Source organism: Scardinius erythrophthalmus (assembly GCF_964197995.2).
Source record: "Scardinius erythrophthalmus genome assembly, chromosome: 8".
Taxonomy (NCBI): domain Eukaryota; kingdom Metazoa; phylum Chordata; class Actinopteri; order Cypriniformes; family Leuciscidae; genus Scardinius; species Scardinius erythrophthalmus.
Genome location: NC_138228.1, coordinates 13,405,045 through 13,431,530, shown reverse-complemented (window position 1 = coordinate 13,431,530; position 26,486 = coordinate 13,405,045). Strand labels below are relative to the sequence as shown.

Here is a 26,486-nt window from a genome sequence, read left to right as displayed (position 1 = left end):
AGACCAGGTTTTTGTTGGTCAATGGCGCAGTCTAGCCTATTTCAATTGCCTCACAATAGCGACGCACCAACAATGCACCTGAACACACCTTGTTTTCAGACCAGCATGCCCATGGGCGCACAAATAGCTATTTAAACAACGTGGCGCAGGACCTGAAAATGATAACTGCGTCGGGCTGAAACTAGCAAAAAACCCTTGCACCACATTTCGCCAGGTGTATGATAGGGCCCTTAATTTTCTCCCAAGTTATTGAATGTCTTTAGAAGACCTGGAGTCTCGCACACAAAACTTCGGCACCATATTGATGATCCTTTTATGTTGCTTTTATTGTTATTTTAAAGCTTAGAATCACAAGTATTCACTTATTTTCACTATATTTAAAATAGTGACTAGGTTATTCTTCAAAAAATAACCAAATGTGAAAAATATGAAAAGTCATAGAAGTTTTGAACAACATGAGGTTATGTGAATAATGGATGGATGAACTATCCCTTTATCGTTCTCTGAGTCAATAGAAAAGCTTGTCTTTTAGACTCATATTTGTCTTTGATATATTATTATGGTGAGGACTTGTGTCAGTATGCTTTTCTTTTGTGTGTCTGTACGGCTGTATGTACAGCGCTGTATTTTGCACCACCTGTGTTTCCCTGGTATCCCAGGCAGATCTAGTCTATCACAGACTCCCTATTCTGTGGCAATCTGTCCGATGATTGCATGACATGAAAGTCACACTGGTCACTAACAGGCTATCGATCTAGACTGGAGTCCCATGTCTTTATTTCAAGGGCTCAGATGAGTGTTGCCTCTCTATCTCTCTCTCTCTGTCTGACCGCTGACCACAGAGAAGTGGAGAGCGTTGATTGAACAAGAATGATAGAAGGGAGAGGGAAAATGAGAAGATGCTGAACTGATAGAAAAGAGTGCAGATAGGACTAGGTGGAGACAGAGTCGATGTAGCTTAGTATGTGTGCACTTGTAGTCTGTTTTCTACCCATGTGTGTTTACATGTATGACTACATGCTAAATGAATAGTTCACCTAAATTTAATTCTTGAGATCACTTACTCACCCCCATGTCAATGTAACCCTCATATTAATTTATCTTTATTTTGTAAAGCCCATATGAAAATGAGAGACAACATGTCTTTGCTTTTATTCTTTACATACTATAATTTAAAAGTTTTGGGATCTGTAAAATTTTTTTAAAGAAATCTCTTCTGCTCACCAAGGCTACATTTATTTAATCAAAAATACAGCGAAACAGTAATATTGTGAAATTATCAACAGCCATCACTCCAGTCTTCAGTGTCACATGATCCTTCTAATATGCTGATTTAGTAAAAAATGTCTTCTTATCAATTTTGAAAACAGTTGTGCACTTAATGTTTTTGTGCACTTCAATTTCTTATGTTGCTTAAATAGCAAAATAGCAAAAATGCAGGCAAGTTGTTCCAAACCTGTATGAATTTCTTTTTTTCTGCTGAATTTGGAACAACTTGAGGGTAAGTAAACGATGACAGAATTTTCATTATTGGGTGAACTATCCCTTTAAGTCCAGAACACAAACTAAAATTTTACAATATCAGTTTGGAACAATCGGTCCTACCAACCTCTAACCTTGAGTTGGAGTAAATGGATCAATTTTGCAGCTCCCAGTGTGTGAAGTTGCAGACTCACTGGAGTGGTGGGGAGATGCTGAAGTGCAACACTTCTCTGAGCCTGGATGGCTAAGTCTTGTCTATCAGCCTGGGGTTAATGATTCAAGTCCTTACAACACCTGCTGGAACCGCACCATGCTCAGAAGCGTGGAGATGGAGGGACTGTGCTATTTCAACATGGGCAGAGGTTCTGTCATTTAGAGGGCCTAATCAGTTGTTTCGGTGTGAGACACAGGCAGATTGTTCTTCTGTTCCTTCATTCCCCACTGTGCCAGCAGATGTTCACCCATTCCATCACTCTTCAGGGAGCGTGTATGTGTGTGTGTGTAAACCGCCCACCATGTTTATGTCCTGTTTTCTATGGAAGGTTTCTTCCTAGTTTCTTTCTAGAACATTTTCTAATGTTCATTTAGCCCTTGTCCTTTTTTGTTTTATTCTTTTTCTTTTTTCTCACGAAGAAGCTACATAACAGAGATTTACATATATTCCACAAGACAAAATAATAACGAAATATACACAAATGATTGTGTTTAAAAGTTGACATGTTTTTTTCCTGTTTTGCCTCAGTGATCGTTTGCTAGAGCTGGGATTGGATATGGATTTCTTGATTAGATTTAATTTAATTCTATTTTATTATACAACACACTCAATTGTGCAAATACTCACAATGCAACCAAATACAGAAACGTGCTGCAAATACTCACAATGCAATCAAATACAGAAATGCTCTGCAAATACTCATAAAGCAACCAAATACAGAAATGCGCTGCAAATACTCAACGCAACCAAATACAGAAACACGCTGCAACTCACAATGCAACCAAAATACAGAAACGCTCTGCAAATACTCAACGCAACCAAATACAGAAACACGCTGCAACTCACAATGCAACCAGAATACAGAAACGCGCTTCAAATACTCAATGCAACCAAATACAGAAACGCACTGCAAATACTCACAACGCACACAACTGGCTGGGACCACTTATTGTTCAATGTCTACTCGTCAGTGGTGTTGTCCATGAACTGAAAGGTGAATTTTTTGTTTATTTTAACAGCGCGTTTCTGTATTTGGTTGCGTTGTGAGTATTTGTAGCACATGTGTTGGCAGACTGATGAAAATGATTTCTTAATTTGATGGTGTTTTTTTTCTATTTGCATGTATTTTCTTCAGTTGTGATGTGATGAGCTCGCTCGGCCACCATACATATAAGGCAAAAGAAAATCGCAACTTGCTGCTTATAGGGTGAATTTGCTCCCTCCTTTACATGAAGAATGTCTTTTTGAATAAGCCTCCTATGTAGGGCACATCTTCCTGCCTCTAGACATCCAGTATCACCATTAAATATGCCCTGGAAACAAAATAATGTCACGTAGCTCAACACCACTCCTCTAAGAAGCATCATGCTGTTGTCGCATGCTGTGCTTTCATGTTATGTCACAGTTGCCCACATCTTTGCATTTTATTTAAAAACTCTTCTGCTGATGTTCACTTGTCATTTAGGGCAGGCAACGTGTTATCAGGAATGTTGCTGCACAATATAAAAGGCTCTTTATGTATGCATGAGAGGTTTGCTTGGAGCATTAGCATATACCGCTGAGACCTTTGAACATCCGCATTGTGGAGGGAGGAACTGTATTCATCGCTCCAGTGCTACCAATCTAGCTCCGAGGCATTTGTTTGGATAACATGCTGTTTTCTTGTATTCGGCCTCCACACCTGCCCTAGTTTTGCACAGAGATTGTTGTGAAGTCCTTGCTAATTTAAGGTCAAATCTTTGCATTGTTGTAGCCAGTGTATTCAAATTGGTCAAACCTCCAGGGAAAGAAAGATATTATGAGCCTATATAACAAAAATATTTTTTTAAGCAGAAAAATGATTTTAACTTAATAGTTCTTAAGATAAATTTGAATTTGATAACGTGTAAGAATGTGCAGTTCTTGAAAAAATTCTTACATTCTTAAATATTTCCTTAAGTATAACAAAAATGTTGGTCTATAAAATTCTCATTTATTATAGGAATGTTTTGTGAATGTGGTGAGCATCTTATGACTGCAATGCCATTCAGGTGAATAGAAAGCTTGTTGTAATATTCTATTTGTATCGTTCAGAATTTCACTTATATTTTTAGATTCCATTCATTTTTTACCAATTGGTCCTGAGAAGAGTAACAGTTAAGGGAAGTCCACATATACTTGCCTGTGGCACTGTCATGTCCATAATTGGTGCTCTCCAATTTAGAGACTTTCCTTTTAGAGGAGAACTCAAAGTGAGGGACAGATGTCGGATGAAGATGTTCAAGGGCCCTCAATAGCTATATACAAGAGCTATAATGGTGCCATAATGAGATCGGAAAGCCAAGGACCTCACAGTTCTTACCATCCAAAGCTTTGGTTTCTCCACTGCTTCTCTTGACAAACTCACTCTGCCCTCTCAACAGTCAAAACTTCTTTCCACCTCGCCTGGCTCTCAAGGGTCATAAGATAAAAGAAGGTGGACTTCTGTGCAGGAGACCGTTGCTTTTTGAGATCAAAGAAACTTGGGAAACTCGGAAAAGTTGTAGGTGTTGCCTGTTGAAGATTGTCCAAGGCTTGTGGAGAGCAAGTGTTTTGGTTGGTTGCTTTACCAAGTTAATAAGACAGAAAAACACAGGAAAGCGCCGCACACTCTTAAATTATTGTGCCTGTCTGCTGGCCTAAATTGACACTGATTGGTTTTTGCAGACACTACGGCATCTGATTTGTCTCTGGACTTTGAAGTCTGAAATGCTGTTGGAAGAACATCCTTGTCTCTAATAACACAACTCCTGTCACGTCCACTTGTTTGGCTTTCAAGGGGGAAATAGAGCTTAATCACGCATCCTCTCTTCAAACTAAAGGGGACTTTGACGTAAAGAATGATGCCAGGCCTTGATTCAATATTATATACTGATGAAAGGATGGTCTAGGCATTGTCAAAGCAGAGTTAGAGAGTTCCTTCACTCCAGGTTTCTCATTAAAGGGAACCCAAGAGGCTAATCAGAGGCTTTTGTTCTAAAGGGACTTGCAGGTTTAATCGGATACTCATTGTCAGGTTCCAGCTGAGCTTCCTGTGAAGCAAGAGGGCCTGATTTTAATTGCAGATCAATTGTCTCCCTGGTTAAAGGGATAGTTCACCCAAAAAGGAAAATTACCCCATGATTTACTCACCCTCAGTTGATTTACTCACCCTCATACACCCTAGGTGTATATTACTTTCTTCTTTCAGACGAATACAATCTGAGTTATGTCCTGGCTCTAAGCTTTATAATGGCAATTAATGGAGGATGATATTTTGAAGGCCAAAAAAGTGCATCCATCCATGATAAAAGTGATAAAAGGGGTTAATAAAGGCCTTCTCAAGCGAAGCAGTGTGTTTGTGGAAGAAAAATATATACATTTATAACTTTATCAACTAAAATAAATGGCTTCCGGCAGACGGCCTACGCAAGTTGACTTGCGCCAAAAGAGGAACACTTCACGCGATGTATGATGTAGGAGTAGCTTAAGCTTAAACACCTCTCGCGGTTCAAACAAACAGGGCTGGGCAACAAACTCAAGCTCCCCCGACATTTCTCTTTAAAAATTCTCGTTTTAGACTTTAGACACTAATTTGTGACTGGTGTTTTGTTTTGCTCTATCCTCTACGCTTCCGCGTTTGTCAATGCATCATGTGTCAGGTCAAGGGTTACTCTTTGGGTCCCCATGTGAAAAACAGCTTTAATTTCATACTTAATTTTGTTTTTGAAAATGTAAAAATGCAGAAATAGAATATACAGTATTCTTAGTTTGTACAGTATAAAATAGTTTGTACAGTATAAAAAAATCATTATGTCTATGAAATGTCCCCATAAAACATGAAAACCCAACATTTTGTGTGTGTGCGCATGCGTGTGTGTGAGAGAGAGAGAGGTCATCAAATGTTAATGGAATCCATTGTTAACATGACGATCCACTAAAAATCACTTTGAGACCAGTTAGCATCATGTGTCATTCATTTTGTATCCAAGCTTAGTAAATTAATCTGTGAATTATTTTTGCCACTAGCCATACGCTTTAGAAAAGATGGAGTAGCCAGAAACTAGGAAATCGTTCATTTTCAGTAAGAGCTGGTAATTTGTGTTGCAGTGTGCAAAAGTGCGATACAAAAGGGCGATGCGACAGATTTGAGCAGAGTTTAACCGAAATTCAATGACTTCCAATGGGAATGCAGACAGTGGAGCTCAAGTGTCCAGTTAGGTAGAAATTGCTGTAGAGCGTGGCAATAGAAAAGCTTGGATTTCCAGGGAATGCACAAAATAATAAAATATATACCTTGAGTGCAATGTAAGTTGTTTTAGATAAAAAGTCTAACCAAATGCATAAATACTTGGTGGTTTTCAACTTTGCTAAAGGTCTAAAAACTTTACTGCATTTACCTTTAGGCATTTAGCAGATCATTTTATCTAAAGCGACTTACAAATCAGGAACAGTGCAAGCAATTTATCACAAGAGTCAACAATATTTGTTACACAATGCCAAGTACAGAATACAATTGTATACAAGTTATAGAGCAAAAGTAAAATCCAGAAAAGTAGAGAAAGAGATAACAATAATTTATTCTATGCCAGAGTATGAGTCTATGCCAGCCCATAGAACCATATTAGAAATAGTTGTGAAATTTGGCACAAAGATAGAGGACAGTCTGAACAATAACCACAACAATTTTGGACTCTCTATCTCAATCCCTCTAGCGCCACCAACTGTCCAATTTGCACTTACATTTATGATAATGACTTTTGAACAGTAAGTAATTCAGTAAAAACAGTAAAAAATCTTTTTTTCTCTCTGATTCCTTGGCTCAAGACGATTGGACTGCTGTGACATAATTTTCCATCATGAATTTTTTTACATTTTTTAAATTTTAGAACTGGTAGGTCAGACAGATATTGAGTGAAAGAGAGAGAGAGACGTGAACAGACAGAAACAGACAGCGATACAGACAGAGATACACTTGGTATTAGCCCAAGCTGTTGGTAGTCAATTGGTCCATCTCGCAGAAAAGCATCAGGTGGAACAGACGCTATGGGCCAGTGGGTCAGTACCAAAATAAAGCAACTCCCTGAACCGAGGGTCTGTCTTTTTGGGTCTGAGGGGATGAGATAGGGTCCTGTACTGTCACAAAATCATTAATGCAACCAAAGGCATCGTTCCCCGACCTGTCATTCAAACTTTACCTAAACAAGGATGGTAGATTTCAGATATTTTTTCTGGGTGTTTCTTCAGCAATGGCTGCTTTCTGTCTCTGTGGACCTTCACAGGTTTAAACAGGTTTAAATTTACAGGGTTTTTTTTTTTTTTTTTTTTTTTTAGTCCACTAACAATGTCCAACAGTTTATATAGGCATCACTGGTTAAATATGAATGTTGAATATGAATGTATGATTTTTTGTTGTTGTTGTGTTTCATTGTTTTTTGCTAGCCATAATATTGGAACAGTTTTCACAGCTATAGAAAAAATTAAAAAGTATTTTAGAATGCAGAGGGGAAAGACAAAGAACAGTTTTGTATTTGATTGTGAATCTGCTCACGAACTGAGGCTGAAAAACGATCTCTTCCATATCAACAATGTTTAGCGATGCATTAGGAAGAAGTTTAGAGAAGAGGGAATTGGATCTCAGCAAAGTCAGACAAGATATGAGCCTATATATATCAGTGCACCATGACAAAGGGGAAAATAAATCACTCTCATTATGGATGGGAAAGAAGACAGCATCCGAAACATCCAGTCCCATTACATGCTGCATATGTAATAGACATATTTATGCAAACAACTCTTTCTTATCCTTGTCTCATGAATATCTTTTATGTCAATGCTGCATGTTAAACAAAGCGTTGTGTGCTCAACTATTCATGAAGTCTGCTGTATATTTCAGCTCACGTTTACCTTAATCAATACTGATGTTACAGGGGTCGCCGGTTTATAAGATGAAAGTTATTAAGTGATAAACTGCGCTACTGCTCATTTCTAGAACACTTTATGGTGCATCTAAATGTGTGTAATAGGCCTTCAATGTGAGTTAGAGGAGGAGGGAGCTCTTAGCACTGCTGAAGATGATTATGATGATGATACTGATGAAGATGGTAAAAACTAGAGCGATCAAGCGAGGGAATGTGTTTTTTTCTCAGTGAAGACAAATAACGTTAATGTTTTCTAACCACGTACAGCAATCGTATGTAAATGGGGAAGATTTTTTCATTCCCTCATGCATACTGTATATGTCTTCTCTGAGTCCCACAGCACGCATAGGAAAGCTTCATAAATCCTGACTGATACGATTTAACATCATGATGTATTTTCTAGGAGCAGATTTGAAGAACTTTGTTCTAGTTGTTCCATACCTTTTATTATTATTTTATTATTTGTTAATATTTGCTCGCATTTTAAAATGTATGAATGTCATTGCACTAGATACAAAAGACCAAAAAGTAGCATTTATTTTTATGAAAGAACAATAAACATTAAAGCATTTTAAAAGAAGAGGAGGGTCTCGTCTTACAATAATTCAAATTATCACATAAGTACTTGGATAAAGTTTTCGGATACATAAAAATGATGCCTATGGTAGCCATTCAACATAGAAGAAATCACCTTTTGAAAGTAACTTTAACCACCAATAACTGCTTTAAATAAAGATTGCATCAATTACATCTTTACACCAGTTGGTGAAATGTAAAATGTATTTGTCATTCAATCATTCATTCAAGAAATTTGTTCAAAAACACTGATTCATACAGAATGTACGTTTTTTTTAGCTTGTACTATGAATATGTTAGCCTTAAGGTTATGAATAAGCTGGTGTGTTCCAAAACAATGACAAAATTAGCATTTAGGAGATATAAGCATTCAAACTTACAGTCTCTCACTTCCGCTAAAATGGATCACGGATTTTTATGACATCACCGCGGACTTAAGCTTCTCATCACATCTTCTGTCCAATCAAATGCTCTCTAGAATCTAACGCATCCCGCCTCCTATGTTATAAATACCACCTGGCCAAAGCGACTGGCGTTGACACGTCACGGAGCAATATGGGTATTCGGTTGCTCAAACACTTGAGTTTGAGCTTGAGAAACACTTGAGTTGAGAATTTTGATACTGTATTTATTTTTTGAGTGCCAATATAGGAAGTGAACAGGAGACCAATGTCCAGAGACAGAAGTAGGCTACTCATACTTCACTGTAAAAATAAATTCCCAAAAATTATTGGAGTATGTTTTACAATAAAATAGTATTTATTAATTCCATTTGATACTGTAAATTCTGAGTAAAAAAACAAATCTACACCAAATTATTCCATGTACAGGAAGTTTCAGGTTGTCTTCAGCATTATTGTTAGATACTGGGCCACCTAGACTCCCAGTTTCCCTGAATGACAGATTTATTTTTGTCAGCATTGACGAGACACAGATGCAAGTTCGGCTAATGAAAGTCCCAGCCACGCTCCTCTTCCCAGCGGGCGCACCCTTCTAGTGCATAACCGAGTGATGATGATGATGATGATGATGATGATAGAAGGGAAGAAGACTTATAGTCTCAATATGCACAATAATTCCCTTGTGCAAAGCTAAAATACTTCCATAATCTTTGGGGAGAAAATAAATTGGAGGTCAGTGGCAGTATGTGGACGGTTTGTCTTCACCAGACCAAAACTAAGCGTGATGCAATAACGTTTCATATTGCTGCTAGCTTTCAGAATGGTTGAAATTGTTTTCTTTTCATCTATTCAGATGCATTTTTATAATATCAATCAAAATGTGAAAAAGAAAGGCAAAATATATTAATATAAACTATAGTGTGTTTTGTGCAATATCTTAATGTAACCTTTATTGCATTTGCCTTTATGTATAAACCTCACTTGGGCAGATAGCAGTGTGGTGCATTAAATATGAATGCATTTTGGTGTCTATATGAGTCACAGATGTGATCTCTCATCCGAACGCTCTCCGTTCCAGTGGAATAACACAATAACATGCTACCAGATACGTCACCGTGACTGATCTACAGACAAACAGAGGCTATTTTCATGTTTATTTATAAAAAGTGGTTGAGGAAGATTCCAGCTCGCAACCTCTTGCACTTGAGGACAGAAATATGACTCTGAACCACATCAGCTCATGCTCTGGAAGGGTGCCCAAGCTCCCCTGAATATTCTAGAGTCGCCCCTGCATACATCTGGGATTTTTATGTGATCCATATCTTGTGCTTTTAGCTTTTTGGGTCAGAAAGCGGTCAATAGCGGTGGTTATGAACATGAATCTAATCTATATCCACTCCAGTCACTGTACCATATACCAAACCAGCTGGTGGTATTTATGTAATACTTGCCTTGACCTTTGCCATCTTTCAATCATTGGTTTGTTCACTGGTCTTGAAAGTGAAGCAATGGATATATTTACGAATGCACACACAAGCCACGTCTAAATTTTTAAAGAGTTCATTACTTATAAATCAGATCACTGTTATCGCTCATGGCGGGACGTGTTTTCTTCTGCGAAGCATAGTGAGAAGTCTGCCGCTTTTATGGTGTTAGGCGAGAGAGTTCGCTTTTGTCCATGGATACGCGTTTCTTTTCGTCTTGTGAAACGTCTTGTTATGTACTTGGCAATCCTTTTGAGCAGAAAATCAATAAAACATGGCAAGGACGTCATTGTTCTGCCTCTAAACGCTGTTCTGCAGGTGTACTTTAGAGGCAGTTGGAACAAACCTGATTTCTTTCTTTTTTTGCGAGACATTACATTCTCCCATGTTTTGACACTGTGTCTTTTCTTCTTCCCTTTGAGGCCTGAGTGTTCCTGGGAACACGAGGACAAAATCATTCTGTAATTACTGATCCTGTCATCGGATGTTAATTGCGAGTGACCTCCAGGGCTGTTTATAATTATGCAGTCCTGCAATAACTGCTAATCTCTCAGAGGCAGAATTTTTTTAAAGCCTTAAATAATATGTTTTCTCCTGTGCAATATTCAATGAAGTGCAATCTGATACAAAACGAGCGTTCTTTCAAATCAAGATAATTGCTGTTACTCCAAGTCAGATACTGAATGTTTTGATTTGGTGTTATTTTTTCTTTCTGTATAGACATTGATTGCTGATGTCTGTGATTCTGCATCCTGTCTGACCTTTTGTAAAAAGTCTTTAACCCACTTTGCTTTACAGTAACAGTGAGATGCCGGTGCTTTGATCGCAGGGATTAGCGTTAACTGCAAACCTCCTATGCATTTAAAAGAGAACTATTGATTTGGCCTATAAAGCCAGAAAGCTTTAGACTGGAGAAGAACTTTTATGTGATTGCGAGCATCAAAAATGCTGCTTTTTATGGAAGCTTGTTTTCTTTTTCAGAATATCAAATAAAAAAAGATAAATGTGGGATTAAAGTTAAAGGTAAATGTTTACAGTAAGAAATAGTACAATTCTAAGGAGATTTTCTTTATTTTTTTATTTAAATCTGAGGCAGAAACTTCCATAAAATAACTTTAACTTCAAAAATTCAACTAAAATAAGATTTGCCTTTGGCAAATAACTGAAGTAAAGTAAGTGTAGGATGAACTTGCTCAAATAAAAATACATTAAAACTAAATGGCAAACAATAATAAATAAAAATGACAAAAACACATAGGCTAACCAAATGATTACAACATAAGCTTATTAGAAATAATAATAAATACTAGAATATTATCTAAATAATATTAAAATAGCACTGGTCCTGTCCTACTTTTTTTGTTGCATATTCTGTTTAACTCTACCTTTTGTCTCACTAGGTAATCCACCCGCCACTGGCACAGGTACACTGATAATCACTCTGGAGGACGAGAACGACAACGCTCCCTACGTCTTCCCCTCCGTGGCCCGCGTGTGCGAGGACGCTAAAGACATAAATGTGGTGGTGATCGGGGGACGAGACAAGGACATTCATCCTAATACAGATCCTTTCAAGATCGAGCTTGGCAAACAGCCAGGACTAGAGAAAACATGGAAGATCTCCAGGATCAATGGTAAGCTAATTCTCAGATGGGACAGAAACAGGCACGCACCCAACGTTAAACACATCCTGGCTATTTCTGAGGCCTGTTCGAGGAAATGCACAAGGTGCTCTTACTAAAAGAATAGTTTACCTTAATATAGTTAAGCATAATTGATTTTTTTGTTGATTAATCAATTTCAGCACAAATGCATTTAGTAATAATGAAATTAGATTGTGAAAACATTGCATATAGAGGCATAAATTACTATATTTTACATTGTACATTGTAATGGCAATTAATCATGAACATTTTTGAAAATAGTAATGGAGTGCCACTTTAAATCAACTTGAAATTTTGGAAGAATTGACTGAGATCATAACAGTCCTGAAAACTGGCATCCCTTTAGTGAATAGCATTATTGTGGAAGTCTACCAGCTATACTAGCACCAAACCAGCACTAACCAGCCAGTACAAAGGTACAAATTGTGGTGCTTTCACCAGGGTCAAATGGACCACATGCTGCTGAGATGGAAAAGGATCACTTTATTGTCACAGACAGTGTGTGTACTATTAGAGATCACTCTGACCAAATAGCTGAGTGTATTTGTGGTTTATCTTAGCAGACTCTCGATTACCCATCTCTCCTGAGAGAACACACTCAAATATAGAAAGGCATGCGAATCTCCAGACTTCTGTCAGCTGTTTGAGAAGAGAATCAGTGGCAGATGATGTGATACAGAGACAGAACAAGAGAGGTTATTTGAGATTAAGTGGCTTATAGTCTCCTGTAGCCAAACCTTTTGTAGTTTATTCTGCCTATTTAGAGAGGAAGATCCAGTCTGTCTGAACGGTATATTAAATTGTTTTCTGATGTTTTTTAGACACTCACTCCCAGATCATGTTGCTGCACAGTCTTAAAAAGGCCAACTACAACCTGCCGCTGGTTCTGACCGACTCTGGCATCCCTCCCATATCCAACAACACAGAACTGAAAGTTCAGGTGTGCACCTGTAAGAAGAACAGAATGGACTGCAGCCGTGCCGCCTCGGTACAAACAAACCTCTTGCTTCTGCTCGGCCTGGTCCTGCTCTCCATGCTCTGTAAGTGTCCTACATGACACACACTCACACACACATGATCCCTCTCATCAAATTGCTGGAAATTCTAGGTGATTTGCTTAAATGTGGAGTTTTAAAGTTTGATAGGTGCTGCATATTTCATGTTTTCTAATAAAGTGCAAATAAATATTGCAAGTGTTCCAGAGCCACGATTCAACCTGACAGTAAAATAAATAAATAAAATAGGCCATATGGAAAGTCAGAACTCTGCAGAGTTTATTATTGTACAAAACTCTCTTAATCCTTGAACTTGGAACCTCGTCCATTCTGTGCAGAAGCGGTACATCTGAACTGCTGACTTCATTTGCAGGACTCCCTAGGCTTTTAAACCTAGATTTTTTAAATCTCTTTGGATTCAGGTATTAGTAGAGTCCAGTTTACAGGCTGCTTGCAGAATCACTCCCATTCATTCAGTTTGTTTATGGACCATATTCTCAAGGGCTAAACACCAATCTGCTCTCATGTGGCACCTTAGCGCACACACACACACACACACACACACACACACACACACACACACACACACACACACACACACAAACACATTTAAAATGAAGGGCAAAACAGAAAATGGCAAATAACACAATTTTCATTCATATATTCAGAGTTATGACTATTTAAACTTTTTACTAAATATATAATCCGATTTACGTTCATGTATTGTATTTATATATTTGGGCTTATAACTATATTCAGATTTATACACACGTTTACTGTAAAACTGAACAAAGATATTTATATTTTTACTTTTTTTGGCGAGCTACCTACCTTTTTAGAAGTTTTCCAGCATTTATGTGTTGCTACTTTAGCTCAGTTTCGATGTTGATAATGAACACCCTGTATACCTTGCTGTACAGTTTGACAGGAAATTGGCTTCTCTTCCTGAGTGTCTTCAGTGACCCCGTATCTATTTACTTTGGTAAAGCATGGAACTGCATTAAGAGTTGATCCATATCTGGCTAGATTTACAGCATATAGGGCCACTATTACAGCCACTAGAGAGACATAGAAGCATTTGAAGTAATATGCACGAATTAAAGGTTGCTTTACAGCAGGTCTTAAGCTTCTCGGTGTGTGTATGTGTGTCGTTGTGTAATATATGTTTGTCCCATAGTTAATCTCCCATCCAAACCTGCACACAGTCCCCTGGTGACTCTTTCTCCCGGCAATAACATAAATAATTCACTCCTTTAGAGGGGCTGGAACATAATGGAACTCTATACAGCCATTCTAAAATAGAAAACAGAGGAAAAATAAATCTTTTCAGAAGAGACATCATGCTCTGAGGATTTCTATTGCTAGGTTCCTCGCCCAAGCCCTGGTTTGAATAGAAGTTGTGATGCCAATGTCTCCAGATCTGCATTAAGGCAGTTCTTCTCCACAGTTTCTCTCTCCCCCAGTCACTTTCTTATTTGTGTTTTCTCTCTACATTCAGATATCCATTTTTTCCCTTTGATTTTGTCTTAATATCCTGCAAAATAACATTTGGGGTGAATTCATTAAAATTACACCCTTTTCTTGTGCTGTATATCAGAGAAAAACCCTCATCTTATTCAATTTAATTTAGGTTAATTGGGTACTAAAGACGCTATTTATTATTATTTTATTATTTATTTTCTGCTTGTTGTAGGTTTTCTATGGATTTTATGTCAATCATGGTCGCAGTTTTTCATCTAATACCTGACGCACAACAACTGATCAAATGATGGAGAATTATAAATCAAGCATATATACAGACATACGTGAATGAGAGGTGCAAATAATTTAAATTACCTTTGCCTATAGTGGACGCAATTCTTATTGAATTCCCATTTTAGCATTGTCTCTGCGTCTTTTTGCCATTTCATATCCATCGTATGGGTCAATTTGACTGTTTTATGCATCATTTTCTGTTTTGTTTTTCCACAGTAGCTCTGCTAACAGTCATTGTGTTAGAGTGAATGTTTAATTTGTTACTGTTAATTGACTGAAATGATGGGATTATTTGCTACTGCCCTGGCCGACATTAACATCCACTCTATTATGCCATGCTGGTTTACCCAAAGTGGCTTTGGAGGTGTTTCTGGGGAAAAAAAATAAAAATGTATATGTGTGTGTGTGTATTAGGGGTTGCACGACTACTGATTTCTGCTAGTCGATTTCTTATCAAAATAATACTCGAGTTACTCGACTACTCGTGGTTCATGCTACTGTAAATGAAAAGACATGAAATGGCTAGATCTTATCAATAAACATTTATTAATTCATAGCCTAATGCAACAATTACATAAGTAAACTCTCAAAACATTATAATTATGACATTTCATTTTTAAATTTTCATGTAACAGTCTAAAGCCAAATAAATAGCCGTTCTTGCCTTTCATTTCAGACGTCTGCTTCTAGGGGCCGTTCACATATCGCGTCTTTTTCGCGCTCAAGTTCGTTATGTAGGCGCGCGGCGAGCACGCTCATAATGGAAGCAACGTGGTGCGCTAGTTTTTCTAGGCGTGCCGATGCCGCGGCAAGATGAAAACATCTAAACTTTTCAGAATGCCTCAAGCGCACCGCAGGTCATGTGACAAAAACCAATCAGCCTTTCCGTAACATCATCGAAAGCTCGGCCGAACAGCTGATCGTAGCTGTACAGGGCGGGTTTTCCCTTCTCATCCCCAGAAATATATCTAGTAGTAAAGCTAATGCAAGGGCTAGAAATCAATTAATCCTTTGCTGATACATCTTCGTCGTCATCATGGAGAGCGCAGTTCATGGTTGCATAGCAACCACAGACGCCACGGGAGAGCAAGCACTTTTAGACAGCGTCACGGTCGCGCTTTCCACACGTTTTTAGACGCAATATGTGAACGGCCTCTTGCAGAGTTGGCCAATTACAATATTTTTGTCATCCTTGATGAAATACTTCCACACATCTGACGTGTGGTGCCTGTTGGTGACGTTCGCCATTTTTAATTAATTTATGGTTAATGGACGCTCGAGTAGTCGATTGTTTCCGACAGCGTCGGCTAGTGGTTGAAGTAGTCGATCGACTACTCGACTAGTCTATGCAAGCCCTAGTGTGTGTATATATATATATATATATATATATATATATATATATATATATATAGTGCATCATCAAGTCTGAGAACACATTGGAAATATGGGATAAGTCTCTAGGTTACTAATCAAATAGATAAATTGGTAATATAGATCATCTAAACTCTTTTGTACACAAGGTCATATATTTCCGCAGTTGATTCACAAGATTCTCTTCGAATCATCTCAAGTCATGCTGGAGAACATTATCATCAGGTTTTTACACAAACTGGAGCTTGCGCAGCTTAAGTGCTGCTCATTAAAGCCACAAATAATTTCTATTTTAAAATCAATTTTAAACTTTTCAGTCAAATTATGCTGATCATATAAATTGCAATTCATTGTTTTGTATTTAATGTGGAAGAATGCAAAACAGAAGCATTTTCACTAGTGGTCGCAGATGTTTAGACCCCACTGTAAATTATGTATGTATACGTGTGTGTGTTCCATTCTGGCAGTGATGCATTGAAACAGGCAGTCTGAAAGTGTGTGCACGTGTTTATATCTTGTGTGACATGACACAAAGCTGGTGCATGCTGGTCTCAGAACTGCACTACACGCACACTAATGACTCCTGTAAGGATGCGTTTCACTGTCGCGCAGGAAGACACAGTCGAGGAGGTGCCATGTCGCTATGTCACACACTGATCGAGTAGGGGGGAGAGAGTGTCTGACTTCAATTTCCTTATCACCTTAATGAACCCTGACCCCCGCTGAGAGAGAGAGTGGTGAGAACAGGCAGATAAGCCCAGAAGCTCAGTGATGGAGCTCTGCAAGAGAGAAATGGCCAAAAGATTAGACAGAACTCGCTTCATCTGTCTCCTCTACAGGAGACACGTACTCACACACTCACACGTGAATTACTGTCATGTAGTTCATTAGTTTGTGCCATTCCATTTGTTTATAGGTAGTTGACATTAAATACATAAGTTGATGATGTACTGCAGTGTGACACATCTCTGAGGCCTGACACCTGCAAAACATCATTTTGATAATTATTTTATAATCATTATTTTATAATTAATTTCCTCAGGACCATTTAAAGAGATGAAAATTACAATTTTGTCATTTTCATCTGTGGAAAGCAAAGATTTGGAAGATAAAAAATATATATACAAGATATTTTGGGGAGAAATTACCTTTTAAAATTAGCTAGTGAAGGCAAAAAGATGATTCAAATGGTTAAAGATTAAATGTTATACATTATATATATGTAGCTTATGGATGCATATACATTTTAACCTTTGATCTTAAAGATAAAAAGGCACATAGATCTGTCACCTTCCCATATGGTGATAATTGTAAATATACAACAGTTATTATTAATTCAAATTGTTTGAATTCTGTTTCATTCAGCTTTTTAAATGAACAATGTATGTTTGTAAATTGTTTGTCTTCTCCACTGAGCTCCTGTGCTTATCTTCATGGACCTCCAGGTTAAAAACACTGGCTCGCTAGCTAGTTTTGTCCCAAGTGTGAGTGTGATTTCTTCTATTTCTCTGTAACAATGTTTCCTGAGGAAATACCAGACAAGTGTTAAAGTTTTAGGTAAAATTATAGTTAGAAAAGTTGTAGACCCAAATACCAATAGAGGGAGAGACAGAGAGTGAGAGAGATTGTAATATGCAATAGAGTGCAACATACCTTTATACTTTTTTCAGTGGCCTTGGTTACCGAAGACTTTTTCCCATTCATTTTTCCCATAGGCAAATTATATTCGTTAAATAGTTATAAGCCATGAACCAAACCAACCTGCTATGAGGTATATAACAATTACGACCTTTGATTTGAAGCCAAAAAGTACTTAAAGGAACACTATATCCACTTTACCACCATAGGGGGAAAACCGTTCTCATTGCTTAACCGTTCCATTCCGTGCCGTCTGGCCCAGCTGGTGCGGATATGGTTTACTTTTTGACTGTGGGGCTGATAACAGTCTTCTTTGTAACGCAAGAGTTTACAAGTGATATGAGATGTAAATAGTGATTGATATGGAGGATGATCAGATATTTATTTTAATTTTATTATTAAATTGTGTTTACGTCGCTCAAATAGTGCATTTAGCCAGCTACAGAGAAACTGGTATCTGGGTAACAGACAAGTGACCAAGTGTCACTACGGGCCGAGAGCAGTTTTGTATTTGTGTCGTGCCGTACCAGGATCAAGTGTAAATACAACTGGAACCGTTCCTTACTGTACTTAGAACCTTTTGGCCTGACAGTGGAAAAGCGGCTTATTTATCTTTTGGCCCTCTAGCGGATAAAAAAACAAAACTGCATGCATTTTATGGAAGAACATTGTTTTGGCTGTGCTTCGGCTCTGCGTGATTGTGCGGATGAATATGGCTATCTTACTGCTCATAAAACATTCAATACTAGGCTTAATATATATAACCAGTTTAGATGGAAAGGATTTCAAGCTCACAAGCTGAAGATGTTACTGTAGCTACTCCCAATTAATAGACACGGTACTTAATTAAAAGTAAATTTCTAGCACAGCACTAGAACAGCCAGTAATGAATGACCCTTCACAATAGATAATGCTTTACAATGAACTCTGTTAGAGAGCTACATATGACAGTTTATCTGTTCAATAAAATGCCTTACTAATTGAGTAATAAAAATGGCATCTCCACATTGCTTTTACAACATTTAAAATCCCTCAGTTTTCATCATTTTATTGCGAACTCTATCGTGTTCTCTTTTTGCCAGCAGACTCTCCTCATTTCCACGTTTTTTTTTTTTTAAACAAGTGATTCCCCAGAGGTTCAAGATTTAGCGTGGTCCATGTCAACTTTTCACAGTTGTTGTGACAACTTATCTATGCCACTCCCACATGCGTCAAAGTAGCCGGAGCAACTTTTCTCTATTTACAGATATGATGAGACACACGGGGAAGTGACCTATGTTCACAATTTCCTGTGAAAACCATCTCGCCTGATCGAAAATATAAACACTTACAGTACAATAGGCTTACCATAGTGAATCAGGATAAGACAAAAAAAATTTACGAAAAGAATGATTGATGATGCATTGAAATTTTGAACACAAAAAATTTACATAGTGTACCTTTAAAGCGTTAGAGAAATTCGTGTTTCACAGACGTACTTTGTTTGGATTAAATTTTAATCCAGTCCAAATCTGCCAAGTCTGTGTTTTTCTCACACAACCTCTTTAAAAAATTCCAAGGCAAATCATCTACTGTTTTTCGGCAATCTTGACGGTCCTCTGGAAAATCTAATCCCGTCCGAATGAGAATGTCTGTGATTGCCAATATTGTATTATTCAAACACTTGTCCTCATGTGTTTTTGACCCACCTCAGCTCCCGTTTGCGCACCAGTCTTCGGCATGCTTTTATTTCAATATGGATAGTATCTGATGAAAAAATAAAATTATAAAATTAATAAATGGAGAAACTGCAAATACTGCCCATTTGATAATCATGTAAGAGTAAGATACTTGTCTAGATTTCTTAGCTCACTTGTTTATTATAAACATCCATTTCTATAAACTTGTGAAGTTTACTTAAAAAGGGTTTTTAAAATGAATTCAAATTATACCATTACATAATAAATTGAAAAGCACAGCAGATGAGGTTCTGTAATGCTCACATCTAAAAAACACACACTCCCACCTCTGTTAAACAGGGAGATAGTCCCATCCGGATCGCTACATGAAACAGACGTTGAGTGATAAGAATTGTTGTTTAGAAAACTAGTCCCTAACTAGGCTATATAGAGATTTTCAAACTTAAATCTTTAGTTCCTATTTTAGTTATTAATCATAACCAAAAATAAATAGAGTGAAATTAAGGTTCTGGATTTATCTCCCATATGGTGTGAAAGACATTTAATTGCTGAAAATGGGACAAGAAGAAGAATCATACTCAGTGGGAATTCCACTTTAAAGTAACCGTTTGTTTGTGTTTGTGCGGCTGTGAGTGTGTATGTGTGTCAGTGGATGTGTATTTTTAGCTTCCATGTTGCTAACCTGCTGAAAACGGACTGAAAAAATCCATACTCCCTGTTCTTTCTCCGTCCTCAAGGATAAAGGAGTCCAGTGGACTTGCATTTGTGGGCTCTTAAATAATGTATGGAAGCCTCTGGGAGAACACAAACAGTTCATCTATGAACTGACACCAGTTCCTCTCTCGTTAGACCCCCATGAAAGTTCCTAAAGCTTGCACCAGCAAGCGTATACATGCGTGTGCCACATCATGGGGGGCCCGACTGGCACCGTCTCACACGCACTTTGTAGTCTTGACGTCTTCGATCCCACAGGAGCCATTGTTGCGGTTTCTGATGACAGTTTGCCAAACATCACCTTCTGTGCTGATTTGCCCTTTGAGTCCATTGATTTTGTTTGTCCTTCGAAAATGTGGCTCCATTGAGCTGTGTATCTGATTACACTGGCGATGTTAATTGCAGAGAGGAAGAAAAACATCATTTACGACACAAGAAGAGGCCAGATTCTGAAACAAATATTGCGTGGAAATCAAATTGTATTTTACACTGACAAAATAGGCTTTGATGTAGCAATTGAGCTCAAGTGTAGTTCACAGAGGAGACTGTTAGGTGCACATGTTCAGCAGAGGAAGGGTCAAACAATGCCAAGATGACCTTACTGCCCCCTGTAGGACTGGTTGCAAACTACAATTTAGAGATTACTCCTTTGGGGTAAGACACAGTAAGCTAATCAAAAGTAACATTAAAGACATTTGTACTGTTAAAAAATAGTTCTAATAAATACGGTTCTTTTGAACTTTCTATTATTCAAATAATCCTGGAAAAAAAATGTCAGTTTTCTAGAATGATAATAATTAATTAAGCAGCAAATCGGCGTATTTGATTGATTTCTGAAGGATCATGTGACACTGAAGACTGGGGTAATGGCTGCTGAGAATTCAGCTTTGCCATCGCAGGAATAAATTACGATTTAAAATATATTAAAATAGAAAGCTGTCATTTTAAATTGTAATAATATTTCACAATTGTTAAACAGTGAGGTAGTCCATCTGGTAAGCACACACATTTGAAATGCCAGTCATTGTTTAATTAATAATTGCTGTAATTGAAAATTTAAAATGATACATTGGTATGTTGCTAAAGTGATATTTTTCGTCAGTTGAAGAGTTGTGATATACCCAACAGGCCTCTAAAACCGCTCTTTAATCTAATGAAAGATGCCCAACAGGGGTAAAATATAATTAATCCACAACAGGGAAATAAGCCTGTGCCCGAGCCCACTGAAGTTTAAATCCCCTTTTCTGCCAAGATGGACGTTTTTACTCTTTAATCCACTCTGGTTACTAATGTGGCCTGTCTTGAGGGGATGAGAAATTTCCACATCGACCTGTTTACTGGCTCTTGTTTTGACGTGCCATCCGCGGTGCACCTGGCAGATAAAGCATAACCTCTTCTTGTTAATGAATTTTTAAGCGCGAAAGGAACGATTAATGCAGGGGGTACTTTCCATAAGATCATCTCTCAATGCAAATCAAACTAGCTTTTAGGCTAACTGAAATAAAACCATGCCAATCTCTAGGTATGGTGAAGGCTATGTGATGATGTGGGGCTATTTTAATTCCAAAGGCCAAGGGAACTTTATCAGGATGCATAGTATCCCTAAAAAAAAAAAAATACTTAAAAATAAAAATCTGCCTGCCTCTATGGGAATTTAACATAGGGGTGTACTAACTTATGCACCATGTATTTTAAGGAAGAACATTTATTTATTTACGATACATTATTCATTCACAAAGAAAATTGGTGTCCTTAAAGGTTGGATTTTTCCTAATTTTTTAAATTAAGGCATTAAGTTCAATTTCCAAAATATGATTTTTTATTCCTCTTTTTAGTCAACTTTAGCATGGGTGTATTCACTTATGCATTGCACTGTATATATAAGAGTATAATAAATTGTATATAGTAACCAAAGTGTTACTATATACACACATTTCACTGAAATGGCAATTAATAGGTAATTTTCTTTGCCTTTTAAGGTAAATTACTGAACTTAAACGAGCTTCATAAAAATGATCATTCTAGAAGAAAATTTCAGATGGCACTTAGAGGCTTTTGCATCTGAACTCTTCATATATGTATATATATTTAGGGTCCAGTTCTCACTATTAAATAGTTTCTTATTAGCATTCATATTAGGATATTGGCTGCTTATTAGTACTCATTAAGTACATATTAATGCCTTATTCTGCATGACCATATTCTACATCCCTTAATCCTACCCAATTCATAAACTTAACAACTACCTTACTAGCTATTAATAAGCAGTAATTAGGAGTTTATTGAGGCAAAAGTCGTAGGTAATAGTTAGTTAATAGTGAGAATTGGACCCTAACCTAAAGTGTGACCATATGTTTATACTGAGTTTCATGGCTGTTACCTTGAAACCCTTCATGAATAACTTTACTTCATTGCTGATGAAAAGACACATTTACAGGGAGTGAATTATGATGCAAAGGGGGTGCAATATATCTATCGGACCAAAGCACTGGAGTGCAGGGATCACGTGTGTTATTGTGTCTGTCTCAAATGCAGCTGACTGCTGCCACAACCACTTTCCTCCAATCAGGCTGATGGTAATTAGATCAAACACACTTTCGTCTTGCTGCCTTCATAGCAAGTTCCCTGCACACTTACCTGTGTTTTACCCCTTAGGAAGATGGAGTGAAGAGTGTATGTATGCAGAGATGAGAGTAGAGAGGATTTTTATCCACTGCTCGCTTGATTTTATTGCGGGCGAATGTGGCGAGGTGAATTGATTTAGTTATATATTTTGATGGTCCAGGCTCACATTTGGTTCGCCTAAGGAGGGGGGAGAATTACCTGGTCACATTTCAAGCCCTCGGCACATGTATAAGCGGGGCTGGAGTCTCATTTGAATTTGCAAATGGCATTTTGGGGAACAGAGCAACCTCACCCATGCTCTTAAGGGCTGTGCAAGTCTTATTTTCCTTCCACTGTCATTTAGGACCAAGCAATACAAACATATCTAGTGGAAAGAAACATCAAGCAGCAAAAGGGAAAAAATCAATAGTCCTCCCCCCCCCTCCACATTTAATATTCTCTCGCATCGGATCTGGCACGGTTCGATCCCCTTTGAATTTCTGAAATCCCCAGGCCAATTCATTTCGCTCAAGTCTTGCAAAATTAGACCTTACATTTTTCAAAGTAACATTTTAATCGTATTTTATTATGATGGCAGCGTGGAGTAAGAAAGGAAAGAGAAGGAAAAAATAGGGTTGACTCTAAATAACTGGTTTAATTTATTAATTCAATGCTTTGTTGTGATTTGTCATGTTTTTATACATTCATTGCATACAAATATGTCACGTTGACCTAAAAAATTCAAACCTGCCGCTGAGAGTTTATTACCACCACAGATGTTCTGTTAAACTTTCAAATGCTGTTTAATTACCATTTTTCACAGTCCTATTTTTTCTCTTTTCTCTTTTAGGCTTGTAAATTCCACTGATTCTTTCTGTAGTCCTTTTGCAACACTGAAGAAACCTTCTTCTCTTCTCCACACGCAAAGCAGGCAGAGAGAGACCTCTTCCCCAAAAGACACCTCGCACCCTTCATTTTTGCGCTCCTCCTTTTCACCGTTCTCTCTCCATCCCAAACCGACCTCCACCTTTTCACCAGGAACTCTCCTTCTGTCCTTTCCCTTCTTCCCCTACACCTCCTGTCTTCTCATACCTCTGCAATACATCACGGACGGCACCGCCTCGATGAACTCTCTCTGTCACTGGACTAAGATATATTGGATGGTGGGAAAGCGATTGGACATTTCGATGTACTCTAGTTTCCTCTGGTTAAAGACTACTGTATTTGATCTTGTTTACTAATGTAAGGGAAGGACACAAGGCCTCTTTAGTCTGCAGTGGTTGTGTTTTCTTAGGGCAGGTTGATAGCCAGAAGCCTTCAGAGTCTAAAAAAAAGCGTCTCTTGAGTCTTTTATTTTTGGTTCAATTGCATTAGTTGTTATGGAGTGGAACACAATATATCTTTATAGTAATGTGTGAAATGATGGGAGGAAATGCACACTATATATATATTTTATTTTTTACCAATGTACAAAACTATTAATTAACTTATGTACTTTGATCGCTTATTCTTTAATGACCCCCCTCAAGAGAAAAAAAAAAAGTTAAGAACTGGATGTTTTTGCAAAATTGTAGGGACTATTTCTAATGCCATTGATGTTTTTTCCTCTTTTTCATGTATGAGCTCGTGTTTTAGAGTGCGGTTCTTGAGTCTAGAGAGCGATTTGCAGACAGAGAGTGAATCTGTCTTGTGATTCTTGTTTCTGATGGTGCAGCGTTTATTTACATTTTTTCCCCTCTCCCATTGGGTCAAAGGCCAGGGAAGGCTGTTGATTCATTTGTTCTTTATATAAATATTTCTTCCCCCTTTTTGCGCTTGTGAGAAGAACAAAAGACAACAAAAAAGAGAGACAGAAAAAGATAACATGAAAACAAAATAAAATGTTTGTGTGGGAGACCCCGTAAGTTCTGAAAATGCAAAGAAAAAGATGACGTGGTGAATGAATTGTCTGTTTTTTGCACTAATTTAATAAAGCTGTTACTTCCCACCACTTCATCTTTTCTCATTTGTTTAAAGTCTTAAGACCAAAACGATTGATTCATGTCATGAAATATGCTTCTACTCTTGCAGTTATAGTGGAGACTGAATGGATTCCAATGGGGATACGGCTGAGACAGTAAATACACCAACATACAGTATGTGCATGAGATCATTGGTATTTCAAGGATATAGAAAACTCAGCAACCTTACAAACTTAAAAAGCCTTGTCCATTATGACATTTTATTATTGTTATTAATATTATTGAAAATCACTACTACTACTCATAAGTGTATATACCCCATGCAGAAAATGCAAGATACTAACAACATAAATTGGTATATATTTGGTAATAGAGGGACCAAAAATTGCATGTTATATTTTTCTAGCATCTTCTGCATATTTGAAACCTTTTCCAGCAGTGACTGTATGATTTTGAGATCCATCTTTTCACACTGAGGACAATTGAGGAATTCATACACAACTATTAAAAATGGTGAAACCATTCGCTGATGCTCAGGACGGCAACACGATGCATTAGGATCTGGGTTGGGGGGAGGGGGGTACATTCTCTTATTTTGCTTAAAGATCCTATTCTTTTCATTTAGAACTGAATAAGTACAATTTACCCTGATCATCCCCCGGCTCTTAATGCATGTTCTGCAAGAGGTGCATAAACTTATGAGCAGAACTGTACATGATTTTATGCTGTACATATTTAAATAATAAATTATAGGTAATTATCCATTTTTATTTATATATTGTAGAATACACTTATAAATAATACATTGTGTAATTCATACACAGGTATAGTTGGATGATTAAAACGGCACAATCTGTATATATATAAAAAATCCAGGCATCCCTTTGTACCTTATTTTCATGCAGACATATTTTATTAAGCTCACTTAAACAATGTTGTCAGAAGGGTCTAAAAAATAAATACTTGTCCACTGTAAAATGGAAATGTCTTGGTTTGAAGGTCAAGGTACACTTGCATATTAATTGTGATTTAATGAACCAGCTCAGGCATTTAACTAGCTTTTGCATAAATTTTGAAGTCAGAAAAAAAAAAAAAAAAAAAACTACTCTGGCCGTCTCGAGTCATCATCACTTAGAACAAATATCATCTGATAATTTCTGGCCAATTTGATTAACTGAAATAATTAGCTCATACACCAGCATTAACATTTCCCAGGAGATGCCAGAGTACAGTCTAAAAAACCAACTCCATCAGTATTAATAATCTGAAAATGAACTCTTGAAACCCTGAATGTTGCTTTCAGTTTAAAAAAGTGATGCTGAAACTTTGACAAAAGAACAGGGAACTTTTGCAGCTGTACTTGTATCTGAATTGCCCAATTTAAGGTCTGAATAACAGGCCTTGATTGGAATTTTTATCGTTGTTACTACAATTAAAAAAGAATAATGGCGAGCCAGCAATGTAATCAGCCCTCTCCTCCTCCCTCAGCTGAATGAGTCTCCTTTTGATTTCATACTCTGTTTTTGTCCCACATCAATTCTTAATCACTCTATATAAATACTAGAGCCACTGTCCTGACAGAAGTTTGTTATATGAAGTCACTGCCTTTTTTGTCATAACGATTACTCTTTGTGGAAGCGCAAACGTGCAAGACCTCGCTGAATGGGTTGAAATCAATAAATGAGCATGCTTGGCCATTCGAATCTGGGTAATGACATGCAATTGGAACATGTGTTTGGTTCGATAAGTGTGCACAGGTATTCATGGCCTCGATGAAGTCACTGAAGCAATGATTAATATTTCTTAGATTAGCCTCTAGCTTGATCTGAGAAAAAGTTTGAGATGTCATGAAATCAATTAAATCAAAGGGCATCAGTATTATAATATGCTTTCTCTAACACAAAAATGGAGCAAAAATATCCATGACCTACAGTTCTGCCCATACGTTTGTTAACACTTTTGATTAGGGAACACATTTTCACTATTAACAAGGAGTTTTCCCTCAATAAACTCATTACTGCTTATTATAA

The 26,486-nt window shown here is 37.4% G+C and overlaps 1 protein-coding gene across 1 annotated transcript in view; it reads left to right on the top strand.

The window, feature by feature from the left end:
- cdh13 (cadherin 13, H-cadherin (heart)) overlaps positions 1–24,485 on the top strand; it is a 347,744-nt gene extending 323,259 nt beyond the window's left edge. The window contains exons 12-14 of the mRNA XM_081372855.1: positions 11,476–11,709; positions 12,561–12,779; positions 23,346–24,485. Of these exons, the coding sequence (XP_081228981.1) occupies positions 11,476–11,709; positions 12,561–12,779; positions 23,346–23,353 (461 nt within the window). The 3' untranslated portion in view covers positions 23,354–24,485. The remainder of the gene's footprint in view (positions 1–11,475; positions 11,710–12,560; positions 12,780–23,345) is intronic.
- Positions 24,486–26,486: the final 2,001 nt, after the last annotated feature.